General features: G+C 41.7%; 1 protein-coding gene across 5 annotated transcripts in view; it reads right to left on the reverse strand.

The window, feature by feature from the left end:
• Nucleotides 1-2142: 2142 nt before the first annotated feature.
• The window catches only part of Mfap3l (microfibril associated protein 3 like), a 45321-nt gene continuing 31282 nt past the window's right edge, over nucleotides 2143-16181 (reverse strand). For 4 of the 5 annotated variants that reach the window (XM_040742259.1, XM_040742261.1, XM_040742260.1 and 1 more), the window contains exons 3-4: nucleotides 11161-11343; nucleotides 2143-7177 (exon numbers count right to left, since the gene is read on the reverse strand). In XM_040742259.1, the coding sequence (XP_040598193.1) occupies nucleotides 6246-7177; nucleotides 11161-11343 (1115 nt within the window). In that variant the 3' untranslated portion in view covers nucleotides 2143-6245. The remainder of the gene's footprint in view (nucleotides 7178-11160; nucleotides 11344-16181) is intronic. The other variant, XM_040742262.1, reaches the window with a different exon arrangement.

Genomic DNA, 16181 nt, shown 5'->3' on the forward strand with positions numbered 1-16181 from the left:
CCCGAAAATACGGACTTATACAGGTTTCTGAGTTTTGTCATGATCCCCATGGTATGAACAGCGCCCCCTTCCAGCATGAAGCAGTTTGGAATGAGCGACGTCCTGATTCCCATCTTGTTTATAAATCTTTGTTTTCATTTAAATGGGATTGTTTATAATTGGCTAATGATCACAGCTGATCTCTTGTTAATGGTAAAAAGGGGAATTATGTTATGGGTATTGTTTTTCCTTTATTGATATGAATTCAAGGTCAATTTTGTGATATGTATATTTCTCCTCTTGATTAAGTATTGTGCTTATACTGATCTTTTAAAACATAATGCATAATTGAATACAGACTATAGATAGTTACTTATAATAGTCAAAATTTATAGTTAGGTAAGTTAGGTTTTCTAGATATACAGAAATATATTTGAGATAGATAAACAGTCTTCAAACCTCTCAAAGACCTTCAGAAAATGGCATTTAAAATGGTTTAGGGCTTTTCTTAACAATGAGAAATGACTGCTCCTGGCAGCACCAATTACGTCTGAGAGGAAGATGGGCATCGAAGAAACTTGTTATGGAGTTTGCTTTCAACATGGCAAGATTAGCCATTTGGGCAAGAAACTGCTCTTGCCTAGACTGCTTGACTGTTGCTGTATAAACTGAACATGCAGGACCCACAGAAAAGTGACTGCTGAACTCAGTCTTGCAGGGTTCCTGCTTCATGGAATAGTCTACGGGACATTCTGCAGGACACAGAAAAATGACTGACAGACTGCCAATGCAGATGGACGGTTAGAAATTTCCTGATTTGCTGAGAAGTGTTCCAGACACATTGTGGCCTATGGGCTGAAGATGGATGCCCCAACATTACAGTGGAACTTCGGGTGACTGTCCAGGCAGTAAGATGTCTCTGTCAATCCTAGTGTTTATATATTATCCTTCTGTGGTCTTTGATGGAGTTGAAGACAGATAGTTATAGTTTTCCTTAGTTGTGATAAAAGATAAGCTACATATAGAACTTTGGACTCACAAGGATGGGATAGATGATATTTTCTTTAAATCTTGCTGAGTGTTGATAGACAAAATATTGTAACTGAATTCTTACTTGATAACTCTTCTGTTATATATGATTTGACTATGTTAAAGTTAAGACCTTTCTTTTTGTTTAAAGAGAAAAGAGGAGATGTTGGGGGAAGTCCTGTGCATTTGTCAATAAAGTACTGTTGAGCCAATAGGAAACCTAGATAGGAGGGACTAGGAGTCCAGGAGGACTCTGAGAAGGAGAAACACAGGAGAGTCAAGATGTAACGCCATGGGGGTAGGAAGCCCGGAACCATTCTCCGGTAAGAGAAATACTTAGATTAACAATTATGGGGTAATTACTTAAGTCAGAGCTAGCCAGTAAGAAACAAGCAAGGCCAACAGCTTCATAATTAATACAGCATCTTGTGTGTTATTTGGGGACTACAATGCGGCAGAGCCCAGGCGGCTGGCGGGGGATAAACCAAAGCGGATAGCAAGGAAAAAGCCTCCCTTAACAGTACTGGCTTGGGTCTTTAAGATACAAATCAGCTTAAATTTACCAGGACAAACTTTTTTATTTCCTGTCATGATGCAACTGACAATACACTCATTAACACCAACATAAATCTCTTAAAAAATTTTTTTGTTATTCAAGCAATAATTTTTTAGTCTCCTTTCTTACTCACCCCACATTTCATCGAAAAGGATTTGAGCTTCTGCAAGTTACTTGATCACTGAAGAATCTACTCAATGAGTCTTTGGAGCCACCCCTGGTCTCTTGTCCAGGTGACTAGAAGAATTTCAGCTATGATGCATTCTTCCTGGGCTATGCTTGAGTTTCCTAGTTCAAAATTAATTCCAGAAGGATTCTCTGCTTGATGTTATGGCTAAAACTTATTCAATATAATCTGCTCTGTAAAGTTTGTCAACATAGCTCATAGGGCTCTAAACTAGGATAAAAATTAATGTTTTTTTTCTTTTCCCAAGAAATGCTGCAGGTGCAAAAAAAAAAAACAGTGGGGAAATGATTTTGGGCACAGATTCCATATTTTCATATCACATGCAAGGAGTGAATCATACCACAATTAAGTACCCTTCAAATGGGACATGACACACAATCCAATCTGCACATCTGTGTAAACCCTTTATTAAAGCAACAATCAGACTACAGGATGGATCACACATTATGTTTTCTTTTTTACTACAGTGATATCTTAGTCATTTGTTTATATCTTTAAATTATTTCATATTTCTTCCTGATACATTTTTTTCATCTCATTTCCAGTCTAACAAAGGATGTTCAGGACTAGAGATGCATAGGAAATCAGAAATAGATGCAAACACATTCTCCGAAACAACTCACTGGTCATGGTTCTGTAATATTAGAAAGATACATTTTGAGGCTTTTATAATTGGTTAAATAATAAAATTTATTCTATAATGTTCTTAGAATGACTTCCTTTCTGGTTTTATTCTGTCTTTAATGATTGTAGCATTCTCAGTGTTAGCCCCTTTACATTTGCATTTCTAAGAAAAAAACAGTCATTGAAAGAGCATCCTTCTCACATGAGATTTTCTTGTATAATCATCAAACACTGTCTTGTGGAAAAATACAAGTAATTCTATTTGATTATTTTGCCCACAAATGATTTGTTTCATCAAAACCTGTTAATCTCTGAAGAAATCATAAAAAGGCCATTAAGAAAATGAACTTTGTTATTGGTTTGAAGGCTTTATCGGTGAAATGTAAAATTGATATCTTAGCTTTAACAGATGCTCAAAGCTGTGTGTGTGAATACATAGTGATGTCTGGTTGGTATTTGAAGAGTTTTAGGAAGTGTTTAAGGAGCAACAATAGGAACTGGGATAACTTAGAGAGGTTGGTGAGAAGTTTCGTGAAGATATGTGAAGGACAGCCGTTGAATGGGCTGAGAAAATAGTGTTTGAAATAGACTTTAATGTTCCACTTCTTACCAAAGGAAAACATGGAAACCCCCAGTTAAGCTAACCACTGGGGGTGCCATTAAAGGATTCTAACACACAATAAACATTCTCCTTCAAACCATGTAAGAAAAGAGAGCTGACTTATTTTTTTAAAACATTTCTTCCAGTGCCAGATGGGTGTTCCCATAGTCACCAATAGAGGCCACACTAAGTTTCCACTGTGCCTATTCAAAACATGCAAGCACTCTTCATGCCCTACACTTTGTGTGCAAGAGAACTAAGCGGATGCTACCTCACCAGCATGTCACCAGTGAATGACAACCCAGGCATGGGATTTAGCACATGTCCTCAGTCTGTTAACGTGGTTTACACAGCCATAACGAGATTCATTCGCGTTGCTTTCTCACCATCTCCTGCTCGCCCTTCAGAAGGGCGTGTCCAGTTGAGGAAAAAACAAACAAGATAAAGAAGGAAAAGATATTCCAAAATCCATCCTGTGGGATATCAGCCCTTTCAGTCTTCCTGGTGAAACGGTAATGTTCATGAGCACCCCAGACTTTTGGGTCACAATGACATGACGCAACAAAGCTTGGCATGGGTGAGAACATTCAGATATTTCTAGAGCAAGTTATATACATTATGTATCACATGTATCACATTTGGTTCCTAGAGATTTTAGTCAAGTATTAGCATTTCTTTTTGCCAACTGTGATGTACAAAAAGATGAGAGCAACAGATGTATCCTAAAGATATGAAAATATAAATATATAAAACAAAACATTATAAATTACATAGCTTTTTCCCCATATAAAATTTTAGGTATTTTTCCCATTTAGAATAAATACCACCCAAGCTTGTAGATCATCTAAGAGAATTAAATATGCATATTTATGTGAATCATTTTCAGAATTTCAAGAAACTGCTAGAGGTATGACCAGGATGACTCTGAAACCAGAAATTGTTTGATTTTTTTTTAAAAGAATGACTATAGAAGACCCAAAGGACATACATAGGTTGGGATTGAGTGTTGAGCTTTTAAACTTGCTAAAATGAGTCCATTGTGCCCGGGCCTGTATTCATGGGTGTTCAACAGGACTCCACAAATGATCCTAAGAACCTGAATGGTTCATTTTTGGGGGATACTATCAGCCAAGTGTTATGAGGTCTTCCACATTTCATATTCTAAAAAGAGGCCGTTCTCATTTTGTAAGGTTCTCTGGAGGGGCAGCAAGAGCATAGAATTTCTGGATGGACAAATTCTGTATCAAGCCAAGTTCCCTTTAAGGTTGGATATTGTTATATTGAGAACATTTGATACCTTAAGGAGGGAAGTTTGAAAATCATCCACTTATTCTCTATCCCACTTCAGTCTAAAGAATCAAAATCAGTGTGGGGACATTCTTTGGTCATATATTTCAGCTCTTGCGTCAAAGAGAAATCTGCCTACTTTAGCTTATTAATCAGTAACTATAGAGCGTGAATACTTTACCCTCCAGTTTTCATGGGGAAGTTGGCACAGGGGCTTGGATGGAATGAGAACTGAGTAGAATAGAGTTCACATAGCATCACAGGACATCCACTAATCAGTCCCTGCTGTTCCTCTGGGTATATATGTCAAAAGGAATCATTTGTCAAACTCCATGACTGTAATGGAATGTGTATATTCTAAGAGCTGGGAATAAAACTTTTCAGTCTCCTTTGTTTGTATTTGAAAATACATTCCTACCAAGGTTATATCTAAATTTTAGTAATGGGCCACATAATTTACTTGTAGGGAGAAAATTTCCAGAATTTGTTGAAAATGCTGTGATCCCTTTCATTTAAGTAGGTAAAAGAGCATTAAAAATAGCATGGGAACCCAGAGACGAAAGCAAAAAATATCTTTAAAACAATTGTGAAAAAAGGCACACACAAAAACGTTTTGATACTGGGTTCTTTCTCTGAATGTGATGCCTTTGACAAAGAACAGCTCTCAGAGTTCATGCCAGTTGGCCCTTTCCTACAGCGAGGTAAACCAAGGACCAGATTTGCAAAAACCTGGCAGCTGGTTATTGGCACTGTCAAGAATTAAACCTATGGATGGCTGGATTGTCTTTGTTCTCTATATCAAGCTGCCTTGACAGAGAATTCAATCATTTCAGGATAAAACCCTTTATGTCATTATCCTAATTTTGCAAGCTCCCTTTCAATGATTAACAAGTTAAGTATGCAGTCTAAAGGGGACCCAGTTATGCTCTTTACAGAGCTGATAGATGCTGCCCTAAGTTTAGGGCTGACCTGAGCAGCACCTTATGGGCCCTGCAAGGCCTTCTGGGAAGTAGGCATGCTGTACTTACAGGAATTCACCAAATGCCTCTGTCTTTGGAAGCGCTAAGTCTTCCAGGTGAAGAACCTGCCATCGTTTGGAGGGTGAGGGCACTTTCATGTAAACCATTTTCTTGAGTGCCGTGGGTCTATCTAACCAATTATAATATTGCTTCTCACCTCAAGCTGAGCTCACCTAACTGGACAGGGAAACGTTTTTATTTGACTGTTAAAGTGCTATTTGGGGGCTAAGTTTTTCTCAGTTTCACAATAGCAGCCTCATTGGAAACAAAAAGTGTATGAACACAGGTGGGAGGGTATCTTTTTTTTTTAAAGAGAAAATTAGGAAAAAGAAAAAGGAGTGTAGTAATTACTTTGGGGCATTCCAAATGACACAGACATCAGCGACACCCAAGACTCTGAGGTAAACACACTAAGAAAAAAATAAGGACAAAGGTGACACAGAATACTCCAGCAGAAAGAGCAATTAATATTAATATAATAGCAACTACTCCATTATAAAAGAACTGTGAAAATAATTAAAACTGAGAAGAAGAAAGTGCAACAAACCCATGTATGAGCAATTGCTACTGTAGCAGACTTATAATTTTCAAAAGAAAAGCAATGCATTATGCATTAGACAGGGATCCTGAACTCAGAACATCTTACAGTAGTATACTCTTGGCCAAAAGGGCATTACCAATTAAGGGATCTTGCAGAGAATGGCCTCTATAATTCAGATCACACGGACAGACCTGTGCCCCATCTTATCAGGTCTGTACCCCAGCACTTCTCACGTCTTTCCCTACTGGGGTGAGTCAAGTCACATGAACTCCATGCAGGTGTCTTCCCTTTCACGGGGCATCACTCCTACCTAAGGGATGAGAGTCTCCTGGTAAGGCTTAGCGGTAAGTGCATACTACGTTTGTGTTACAAGGAGCAGCCCCTGATTTTCTTGATATGCATAGCGTTTCAAGGGGTTAAGATTAGACATGGCTTTCATAAATAATGCAGGTGTTTTTGTCACATGTCACTGCTGGCTCTGTCGTTTCCAGGTGTGCTGGTGGCAGTCCTCGTTCTGGTATTTCTACAGGTGATGCCTCTTCAGAAGTCAGCTCGGTGGTCGTTATGTCTGTAGAAGGCTCTGCAGTCTCTGGAGAATGTTCCTCCGAGGGTTCTGTCTGCTCTTCATCTCTGACCTCAAAATGTCCACCCTCTTGGTCATCTCCATGATCCTTTCTGGACTGGGGGTGAACTGAAACCTTGATGGCAATCTGCTGAGGCTGTTCATGCAATGACGAGGCATCCGAGTCGGCTGTGGGGGACTCACTTCGCTTCAGAGAGTTGGGGATGGTGTATACCTCATCCCGATCTGTGGCCTCCTGGCCCTCTGGGGTATGCCTCACAAAATTCTGCCCCTGCTCCTCAAGCCCGACCACTTCCATGATCTCCTCCATGATCGTCCTACAGTTCATGATGAGGGGAGGCAGGGGCACGCTTCTGGCAAGCTCTTCGATGTAACGGGCGAATTCCATGGTTTTGAACTGGGTCACTTTGGCAAGCTCTAGAGTTTTGGCTGAGGTGATAATGGGGATGCGCTTAGCGATCTCAAACGCCTTCTGCAGCTTCTCGGCGCCTTCTGTCCTAAAGAACTCGTTGATGGCCTTCTCAGTCTTCTTCAGGTGGCTGCTCATCATACACAGGCGGGTGATGTTGAGGATCATGACGATGGTGAAGGCCACGAGGCACACTACCATGTAGTACACGCCCATGTCTCCAGAGGTAAAGATGACTCGCAGGGTCACCGTGTTGTTTACGGTGCCATAGATGTTGGATGCCACACATGTGTACTTCCCTCTGTCTGAGAAAGACACCTTGGTGATGTTCAGAAGGCCGCCATCCAGCATTTGCCATTTTCCTGTCAGAAGGGACGGAAGACAGTTCAGTCAAGAGTACAGGGTTTCTGTGACCACACACACTCTTATGCCTATCTAGAAACACGGTTCATAACTAATGACGGCGTCGGGCATGTGACAGATGCACTTGCTGTGTTTCTGACACCAACCCCTTCATCCCCTCTGGACTACTTTAAGGAAGCACTGATTTTGGTCCTATATGATGGGTAAGAAAACTGAGGTACCCTTGAGCAATTTTACCAAGGTTATTCTTTTAGAAATAGTATATATAACTAAAGCATGGGTTTGTACTTGAGAAAGTATATTCTTCTCCTTCCCCAAGTCCTCTTTTCATGGTCACAGGGTTCAAACCCAAGGCCTCAAAACACATGCTAGACAAGAGCTTTACCAGTGAGCCACATCCCAAGTCTCTAGTGTCCCACTGCCCCATATCCCTCCCTCCCAACTTCAAGCCCACTTTTTGTTTTTGTCATTAATAATCTCCTCCATCCAGTCAGTGGTGTCTGTGTCCATATGGATGTGGAGGTTCACTGGAATTTGGGCCTGCTAGAGGCAATGCCCCCCCCCAGGAGTGGGACTTACTCAGTAGAGAAGGTTACATTTCCACAGTAGAGAAGGTTACATTGTTAATGTCACACTATAGTGTGGAATTTCAGTTCCTTGTACACTGGAAAATGTAGTGTTTTTAAGAAAGAGTTCCTTAACGTACCACATGCTTTTCTAGCGTGCCTATGAGCAGAACTCCACTGAACACACCTCACAGGGAGTCTAAGACCTCTTGGAAGGGAAGGCATTTTAGGTTCAACATAAAACATGGAGAAAAATCAATTAAATCATAATTGCTTGCTTTGGTGACCCACATTTAGGACTGATATCATCCTTTTATGACTTCAGCTAACTAAACATAACGTCATTCATTTTTGAGAGTTCACAGTGAATTATCTACACTGCTTAGAGTTATAAGCTGACAGTGATGGGTTATAAGCTGACAATGACGATTCAGAAGTCAGATATGAATTAATATCAACTAGCTTTAGCCTTGAAAATAAATGAAGCCCACCAGGATGATGACAAGCCTTACAAGAAGGAGAAGACACTTTGAGAAACATGACCTTATGCTAGCCTGGGAATGATGTTCTAAATCCCGTGGGATAGGATGAATTCTGGGCCTGTATCCCTGCAGCTCTCAAGATTTCTGTGAAATAGGATACCAGGTTTGGTTTCCAAGTATTGGATCAGAGTTGGAAATTAAATCATAATACCCATCTATATTGTCTCCCAGAGAGCAATGAAACTCCAAGCTAAGTGTCTTGGAAGTTGTAAGGAATGGGCAGTTTTTCATAAAAGGCATCTTACCCTCTGAGCCAAACGGAGGAGCTCCCTGAGAGGTGGGGTCATTTAAGTGTTAGTGTCTATTACAACCATGTGCCCAGATCGCCTGTCTCTCCCCAACAGGGTAGTGGCTTATTTGCAATTCAAAGTTTGATGAGCCTCAGAGGAGCTCAATTACTCCCAATGGCAGAGCACTTGCCTCACATTCACAAGGCCTGAGTTCAAGCCCCAGAACTGCCCAGTTTCAGAGCTCATAAACCGTTGGGGGTCTCAATGGGCTGCTGTATGAGGTGAAGACCTGATGTCTTCTCAGCCAACAGTGAGAAGCACCAATGCGGTACTTTCCTGGGGTTACAGCACCTCCCCGTTGCCCACTGCTGTAACTCTGGCAGGAGGCCTCCACTCAGGTGCTGTCACATTTCTTTGTCTTCTGGAAGAACACGTGTGAAGAGTGATTCCTGGTGTCCTACACTAACCCTCTCTGACAACCTGGCTAGTGTACTTCCCCTAAGAGTAGAAAGCTCTGACTTAGAGTCTAGCCATTTCAGTTCCTAGTAAGTGTGGGAACAGACAAACCCAGCATGTGGCCTGTGATAATTTCCATTCCGATGCAGCTCAGGCAAGCCTTTATTCCCTGAGCATGAATTTTAATCCTTCTGCTGCAGAGTTAGCTGCATATACAATGACAAGAGGCCAGGGAAACCGCATTATCAGTTTATTTTCTCATAACGTGCATGTTTCATGTAGACTACAGCAGGCATGGGGGGAAATACCCCCATAGATGTACAGTTTATTCTACGTGGAAGGTTCTGGGTTTCAGAGACTAGCCTTGGAAAGTGTTCTCATACCTGCCTTCCTTCTGCTGGAAATAGGATAGGATGGAAGAGAGGGAGAAACAAGAATTTGGTTCTCTGCAGTCCAATGCCTTGCTCCACCCATTACCTGAGAAACTATTATAAACCCAAGGCTGGAACGGTGTGCACTTGGGAAACAAGAACTCAGGAGAACATCAAATAGGGACAGAAGCTTTCTCCCCATGCTTGAATACTACCCACTGTCACAGAAAAAGAAAATGAAAAAACACACATTAGCTACAAGGAACAGGTGTTTGCCTCCAGTGAATTTGACCTTTATACTTATCCTAGACATACGTTAAATTTTCTATCGACTCCCGCTTGTCTAACTTGAGGCCAAGCAGTTAAAGTCAGACATGCAGACACTTTGAAAGTGTCTTACTGTGTTGACAAAAGGCACACACCGTGGTGTAAAATACAAGTTGGTGTACTGATTGATAACTGAAGTTCATCCTGGGAAACTGGCCTTTTAGCAGACAAGTGATTACTTACAAATAAATTATGGTTCCTAGCTCAGAACTATAATTCCTTAAACTAATGTCTCTTAAACGCTTTCTCTAGCACAAAAAAAAATCTCATTTACTTTTTACAAAAAGCTTTTTATTCATGTATAGGTGTATGAAACTGTATAAGTTTATATGTCCAGTGCGCATGCCTGAGCACAAGGAGGCCAGAAAGGGGGTTGAGGGCCGTGGAACTGGAGTTACAGATGGCTGTGAGCCATAGTGTGGGTGCTGGGAACCAAGCCTGGGTTGCAAGAGCAGTGAATCCCCTTACCTGCTGAGCCATCTCTTGTTTTGCTTTTAAAGTTTGAAGCCTAAACACCTATGTGTGAAGTGAATATTGTGACTTAACTGTAAGGCAAAACAAATATATAAATACATATACTATGATCCTCAAGTAGTTTTTTTAAACCACCATTTTAGTTAAATAACAGATTACCACCCTCTGCCAGCGATTTTTTTTTCCAGCCTAGGAGGACAATGACACATCAATTCAGTTCTTGAAACCAACAGCATGTTTGTTTTATGGCTTTCACTAATATCATTGAAACTCAGGGTTCTGCCCATGTGTCGTACATTAAAATGAACACATGATCTAGATTAACACTCTGTTACCAGACTGCAAAGCAAGTCAGAATAGTAGAAACCTATAAACACCCACGCACGCACGCACACCTTCCATGTCAGATGGACTGAAGTTCTGATCCTCTGATCTCAAAGGCTAGGTTTATCTGTATCTGTTTCTTTCCCTTGGCTGCTAAGTTCACTCTTTTCCCTTCTCATTAGTGGAAAATAGATATGTACATGATCTATTAACACAGAGAGACCTGAAAACCAGGAAGATGCCATGAATTATGCTTGGTGGTTTTCAACCATCAGGTTGGTCTAGGCTCAAGAAACATCTCCACAGGGTATACCTCCCTCCGCCCCCGTGGAAACATGGGGTGCATCCTGTCTGTGCTATAAGGGTCTATCCACCTATGCCTGTGAGAATGCCCTTCCCTGAGATCTATCCTGGAAGGCTCCCAACATTGGCTGTGGGACATTGAAAGATGTAAGAACACCCACAGTGCCGGTCACAGGAAATTGTCATTGCTATGAATATGAAGCAGGCTGCTGCTGAGTGGTTTCAACTGTAGCTGGTAGGAACGTCAGGGCGACGCGCTGAATTTTCATGAAGCTGGAGCACTTCAGTGCGAACAAAAACCTGAAGTGTCAGCAGTTGAAGCCAAGACAGCTCGGCCAGTAGTGCTTTGGAAGGCAATAAAAGGGGCGGGCTGTTAATGACTACTTTACCTGCTGAAAATGCCACGAGGCCGAATGGCAAGCTTTTCCCGGCACTCATTTGCGTTCCTCCTCTTACCCACTTTCTGCATCTTGCTCGGGTTGTAGCCCCTACCTTCACATTCCAAATTCCTTCTCTCCACTCTTTCTTCCCTGTGCTGCTTTGCAAAGCGACAGCATCTCTGAGGCCTCGGGCTAAGACACAGACACATTCATTATCGCAGAGTAGTGGCCACCTAGCAAGCTGCCACTGTCTTCCCCCAGGAACTCGAGGCACGCGGACACATCTCTCCCATGTGAATGAACTGCGTTGTGACAACCTCTCCTTTGCAAACAGAAGAGCGAAGGGATGTGGGCTTTGAGCTGTGCGGCAGGCTGTGTGCTGGGCCCCACAACAAGGCTGACATTTTCAGAAGGGCAGCCATCTCTGTTAGCTCGCACACCCATTCAGTCAACAGATAGCATTGAATAAATTGTCTGTGTACCAGGCACCATACTAGATGATGAGAATACAAAGATGAGTAAGACACAGATTCCTGACTACAAAAATCAGCCAGTCCCCGTGGGGACAAGACTCCAACAGACAGTCAGCTCTAGTCCTGCGTGCCAAGTGCAATGGCGTGTGGAGGAGGGGAGGGCAGCAGGTGGGAAGAGGGATGAAAGAACAGAGAGGAGACTCTTAGGGCCAGTGGGGGGTGGTGCAGGAAGCAAGAGACAACACAGCGTGAGCTGCTGAGCTGACAAACATGTATAAAATCGCAGGGCACGGATGGAGACAGGCTTGAAAGGAATCCAGGCCAGCGTGCAGGGGCCTCCTGACTAACACACAGCAGAGGAAGAGCACCGGGCCCTCTCAGCTTTTGGGTCTCATTTTAACTGACTTTTCCAGACACAATGTGCACATTTCTTCTAACAGAATCTTCCTATCACTTTCTCTCTGCCGAGACCACAGCTCTCCTCACTCTGGAGTCCCCTGCCTGACTTCACCCTCATGGCCCGTCTCATGTTTTAAATGGTCATCTCTAACCCTGAGTGAGTCAGAGATGGAAATCAGAAAATCCAGATTAGAAAGAACTAAGAGATTTAGGAGTGAGTAAGCAGGCATTTCAGATCAGTGGAGAAAGTCCTTTGGGCTGACTGGACATGGGAAAGACGGCATGTAAATCTGTTTTATGTAATAAATAAAAATCCATTCCAGCATTCTTAAGACATAAAATTAAAATTTTGAAATTAATTGAGGACATAAAACTTTTGTAACCTGGGGGGAAGAGAGGCCCTTTCTAGGCTTTTTAAAGAATTTCAGAAACTATAAAGGAAAATGTTGGTGGATTACATTTTCCACCAAATGAACATATTTTGAGTCATAAAAACTTATATCAGAAAAGTTAGAAGGAAGTTATAGACTGAGAGAAAATTCTAGAATATTTGACAAATGCTTTTGAGACAACTGAAACAAAATGACACAATAAAAACCCCAAATAAACAACAAAAAACCCTTATGAGTTAAGACAAAATCTAAAAGAAGAATAAGGAAATATATATATATATTATAATTCTTATAAATTGTTTATATATATATAAACAATTTATAAGAAACAAGGCCCAGAAGTAGTGTCTGAGTTCTCTGGCCAGGACTGACTAAATAAATCATCATTAAACTTAAAGGGATCAAAGCCTTGTTTTAAAACATTAACTTTCACTTTTCCTGTTGCCAAAATAAAGGGGGGCAATGACTGTAAATTTCATTGCTCAGAATGTGGGGAAGGACATTCCCCACATGGCAGGTAGGCTAAACTGGTTGGATAAGCTTTTGGATGCATCATCTTCCTCTAGACTTCTTGACATGTATCAGATAAGGCAAGCCCCTTGACCAAAGGGTAAACATTAATGAATGTGACAAAAAAAATCAAGGCAATGAAAAAATTCATAATAATAATAATAATAATACTAATAATAATATATCCTGCTCAGATTACATCTCCTCCTAGAATTCTCCTCCTTCCTTTTTAGCTGTCTCTAGGAGAAGCTACAACTTGGTTCCAAGGCAGGAAGGTGATGGGCCTAGGACCATGATCCTGGCACGAAGGCCTGCGCATGAGTTACATCACAGTGTCACACCAGTAGGACAGTAGACCTTCTTTTCTGGCAATGAGAGCAACAGAACTGTGTGACTGGAGTTAAACCTGTAAGCACAAGGAACCCTACAATACAGGCACTACCTATCATGACTCAATCCGAAACCAACACATGGCACCATCAAACCATCCGGCACTTCCGCAGGCAACTTCTGGTCAAATTGTTACTGCATGGAAATGAACACCATCAACAAGGGAAGTGAGGATGTCACCTATGAAGATCCAGTGGGTGGGTCACAGCCAAGGTCCTCCACCCACAGCTAATGCCCAAACACCAGTCCCACAGCTTTCCTGCTTCCCCCAAGGCTGAGCATTAAAGAGAGACACTATGCTCTCAGACTGTCCATAGGTTATGTATCTGAAGGAAGAAGAGTTTCTTCCTCAGCAGCTTCACTCTGAAAGTAGGCACGGGCCAGCTGACATGAGGCTCCTCTCTATCCCCAGGAAGTAGGGCAAACCGATTAAAACTCTGCTCCCAGTCTCCCTGGGTACCTGTTCTCTTAAGCTTCACCCACCCCCACCTTGCAAGGAGGAGGGTTCAATCTGACAAAATTAGCATGCTGTTTTTTGAAACCAATCTACATGAAAATGATCAGGTGGTGAGCATGCAAACGCACGCTTATGCAAACATAAGAAGACAGCCTTTTGAATGAGAATCACATTACACTGACACTGCAAGGGAGCATACAATGCCTGCGTTTGTGCCTATAAATGTGACACTTGTTTTCTGCTGTGTGAAATCCAGACTGCCTAGAAGAAAGGATCCCATGCCTCTCTACAAAATATAATTGAAAACAAATTTAGCGCTGCATGGCTGCATCTGTTCCAAGGCTTCTGTGACAGATGACAGACCCTTGAAGGCACTATGAGTCGAGATACAAACTCTGCAAGCTGCAAACCCTCTGGTGCTCTTATCCCCACCCCTCAATCTTCCTTAAGTGTCCTCTTCAGAGAGTGCTGGGTCAGTTCTAACCAGCATGGCAAGGAGCAATGGTGGCTTGGGATGAGAGCTCAGCTTTCGGTGCAGGGAGGTTGGGTGGATGGAAGGGTTTGGCTGTTCAAGCCTGCTCTTCTGTTCTGCTGAGAGGAGTAAACATCTGAAAAAAAGTCTGCTGCCTTTATATCCTGGCAAAGGGGGAAAAACCCCCGATCCTCTTGCTAATTTGATATGATAATCTTGATTTTTAACAAAAGTGCTGTGCATGTCATTCAATGCATGCTCCCCACAGGCTTTTCTGAGAGTAGCTACACCCAGTCATCCAATGCAGGAGCACAATACACTTGCTTCGTAAAAGTGACTTCCACTTGGGGGAATCTCAGCTGTCATTCTTATGTTAGATGGATCTGAAAGAGTCTCCTCATGGCTAAGACTGTAGCTGTCCGGGCTTACATCCCAAATGAAGCACAATTCACTAAAGAAACATGCAAATGGTGGTGGTTAACTTTAATGTGGACCAATCTTGAAAATGAACCTAAATACCATTAACTGATGTGCTTTTTTGGAGAAAAATATATTAAGGGTTTGAAGACCTGACTCAAAGATCAACTTCAGAAGGTTTCTTTAGTGTGTGTGTGTGTGTGTGTGTGTGTGTGTGTGTGTGTGTGTGTGTGTATCTCTTTGGGTAAGACCAATAGTGGCACGGTGGCCTGTGGATCTGGGTGATTCTGTTTTGTTGTGAGACCTATGCTGTTAGGTGTAGGCTTTTTAGCAGCATCCTTGAGTCTTGTTTATTAGACAATGACAGTGGGGCTCCCCTATAGATCCCAGTTATGAGAAGCAAACTTGTCTCAGAATTGGCCACATGGACTCTTGGCAGTGGTAGGACTTGAACAGCTATACACATAAAATCTAAATGGAAAGTTTACTCTGCACAGAATATACGTGGTAATTTCCAGATATTTTGGGTGTAGCAGGAGGAGAGCATCAGGCATCAAACGTCCCATGTACACAAAAGTCAACGGCTGCTATGTTGCCTGAAGATTATTTTGAAATAATATGAAATTTCAAATAGCATTTAAGGGAATGCTAATTTTTTGCACGTACTGAAAAAATACGGTTATTATTAGTGGATGTGTCACGGGGCATGTGTGGAGGTCAGAGAAGACATCCTTGAGTTGGTTCTATCTGCTTCCACTTTGGGTTTCAGAGTCTCAAACTCAAGCTGTCTGGTTTGCAAGACAAGTGCTTTTATAGACTGTGCTGCCTTGCTGGCCAAAAGGGTCGTTTAGTTTTGTTAAAGTGTGTGAGTGTTGTGCCTGCATGTATGTACATGTACCTCGTGGATGCCTAGTGCATGCAGAAAATACCAAAGGGCATTGGATCCTCTGGAAGTAGAGTTATGATGTTTGAAAGCCACTGTGTGGGTGCTGGGAATCTAATATAGCCTCTTGTAAGAGCAGTCAGTGCATTTAACCGCTGAACCATCTCACCAAAGAGCAATTTTTTGAGGTTGAAAACAAAAACAAAAAAAAGAGAAATTATCCAAATATTCTTTGTGTTATAAGACTATATTAGGAAATGGGGATTTTAGCACTTCAAATATACTTTTGTGAGGACAGAATAGAATACTAACAAAAATAGCAGCTGTCATTTACTGTGAGCTTGGTAAGTTCTAGGTACCATGCCAAGCATTCAACAGACAAGTGTTTATTTAAGACTTGCAAGTTATCTTGGTAGTAAAGAAAGATTCTCTCTGGTTTACAGAAGAGAAAACAGGGGCTTAGAAGAACTCGCCACTGCAATTGCATAAAGGTTTAATGCCTTTGGGAGTATTCTTAGATTCTCAAGCATTTAATGTACTAAATGAGGAATCTGTGGAGGTTTTTATAGATTTCCTGCTTTACACTGACAGTAAAGAGTGATTTAAATTTAATACTGTGAGAACTGGTTCCCTAATG

The sequence above is a fragment of the Mesocricetus auratus genome, unplaced genomic scaffold, assembly GCF_017639785.1.
Source record: "Mesocricetus auratus isolate SY011 unplaced genomic scaffold, BCM_Maur_2.0 Super-Scaffold_6731, whole genome shotgun sequence".
In the NCBI taxonomy this organism is placed as follows: Eukaryota; Metazoa; Chordata; class Mammalia; order Rodentia; family Cricetidae; genus Mesocricetus; species Mesocricetus auratus.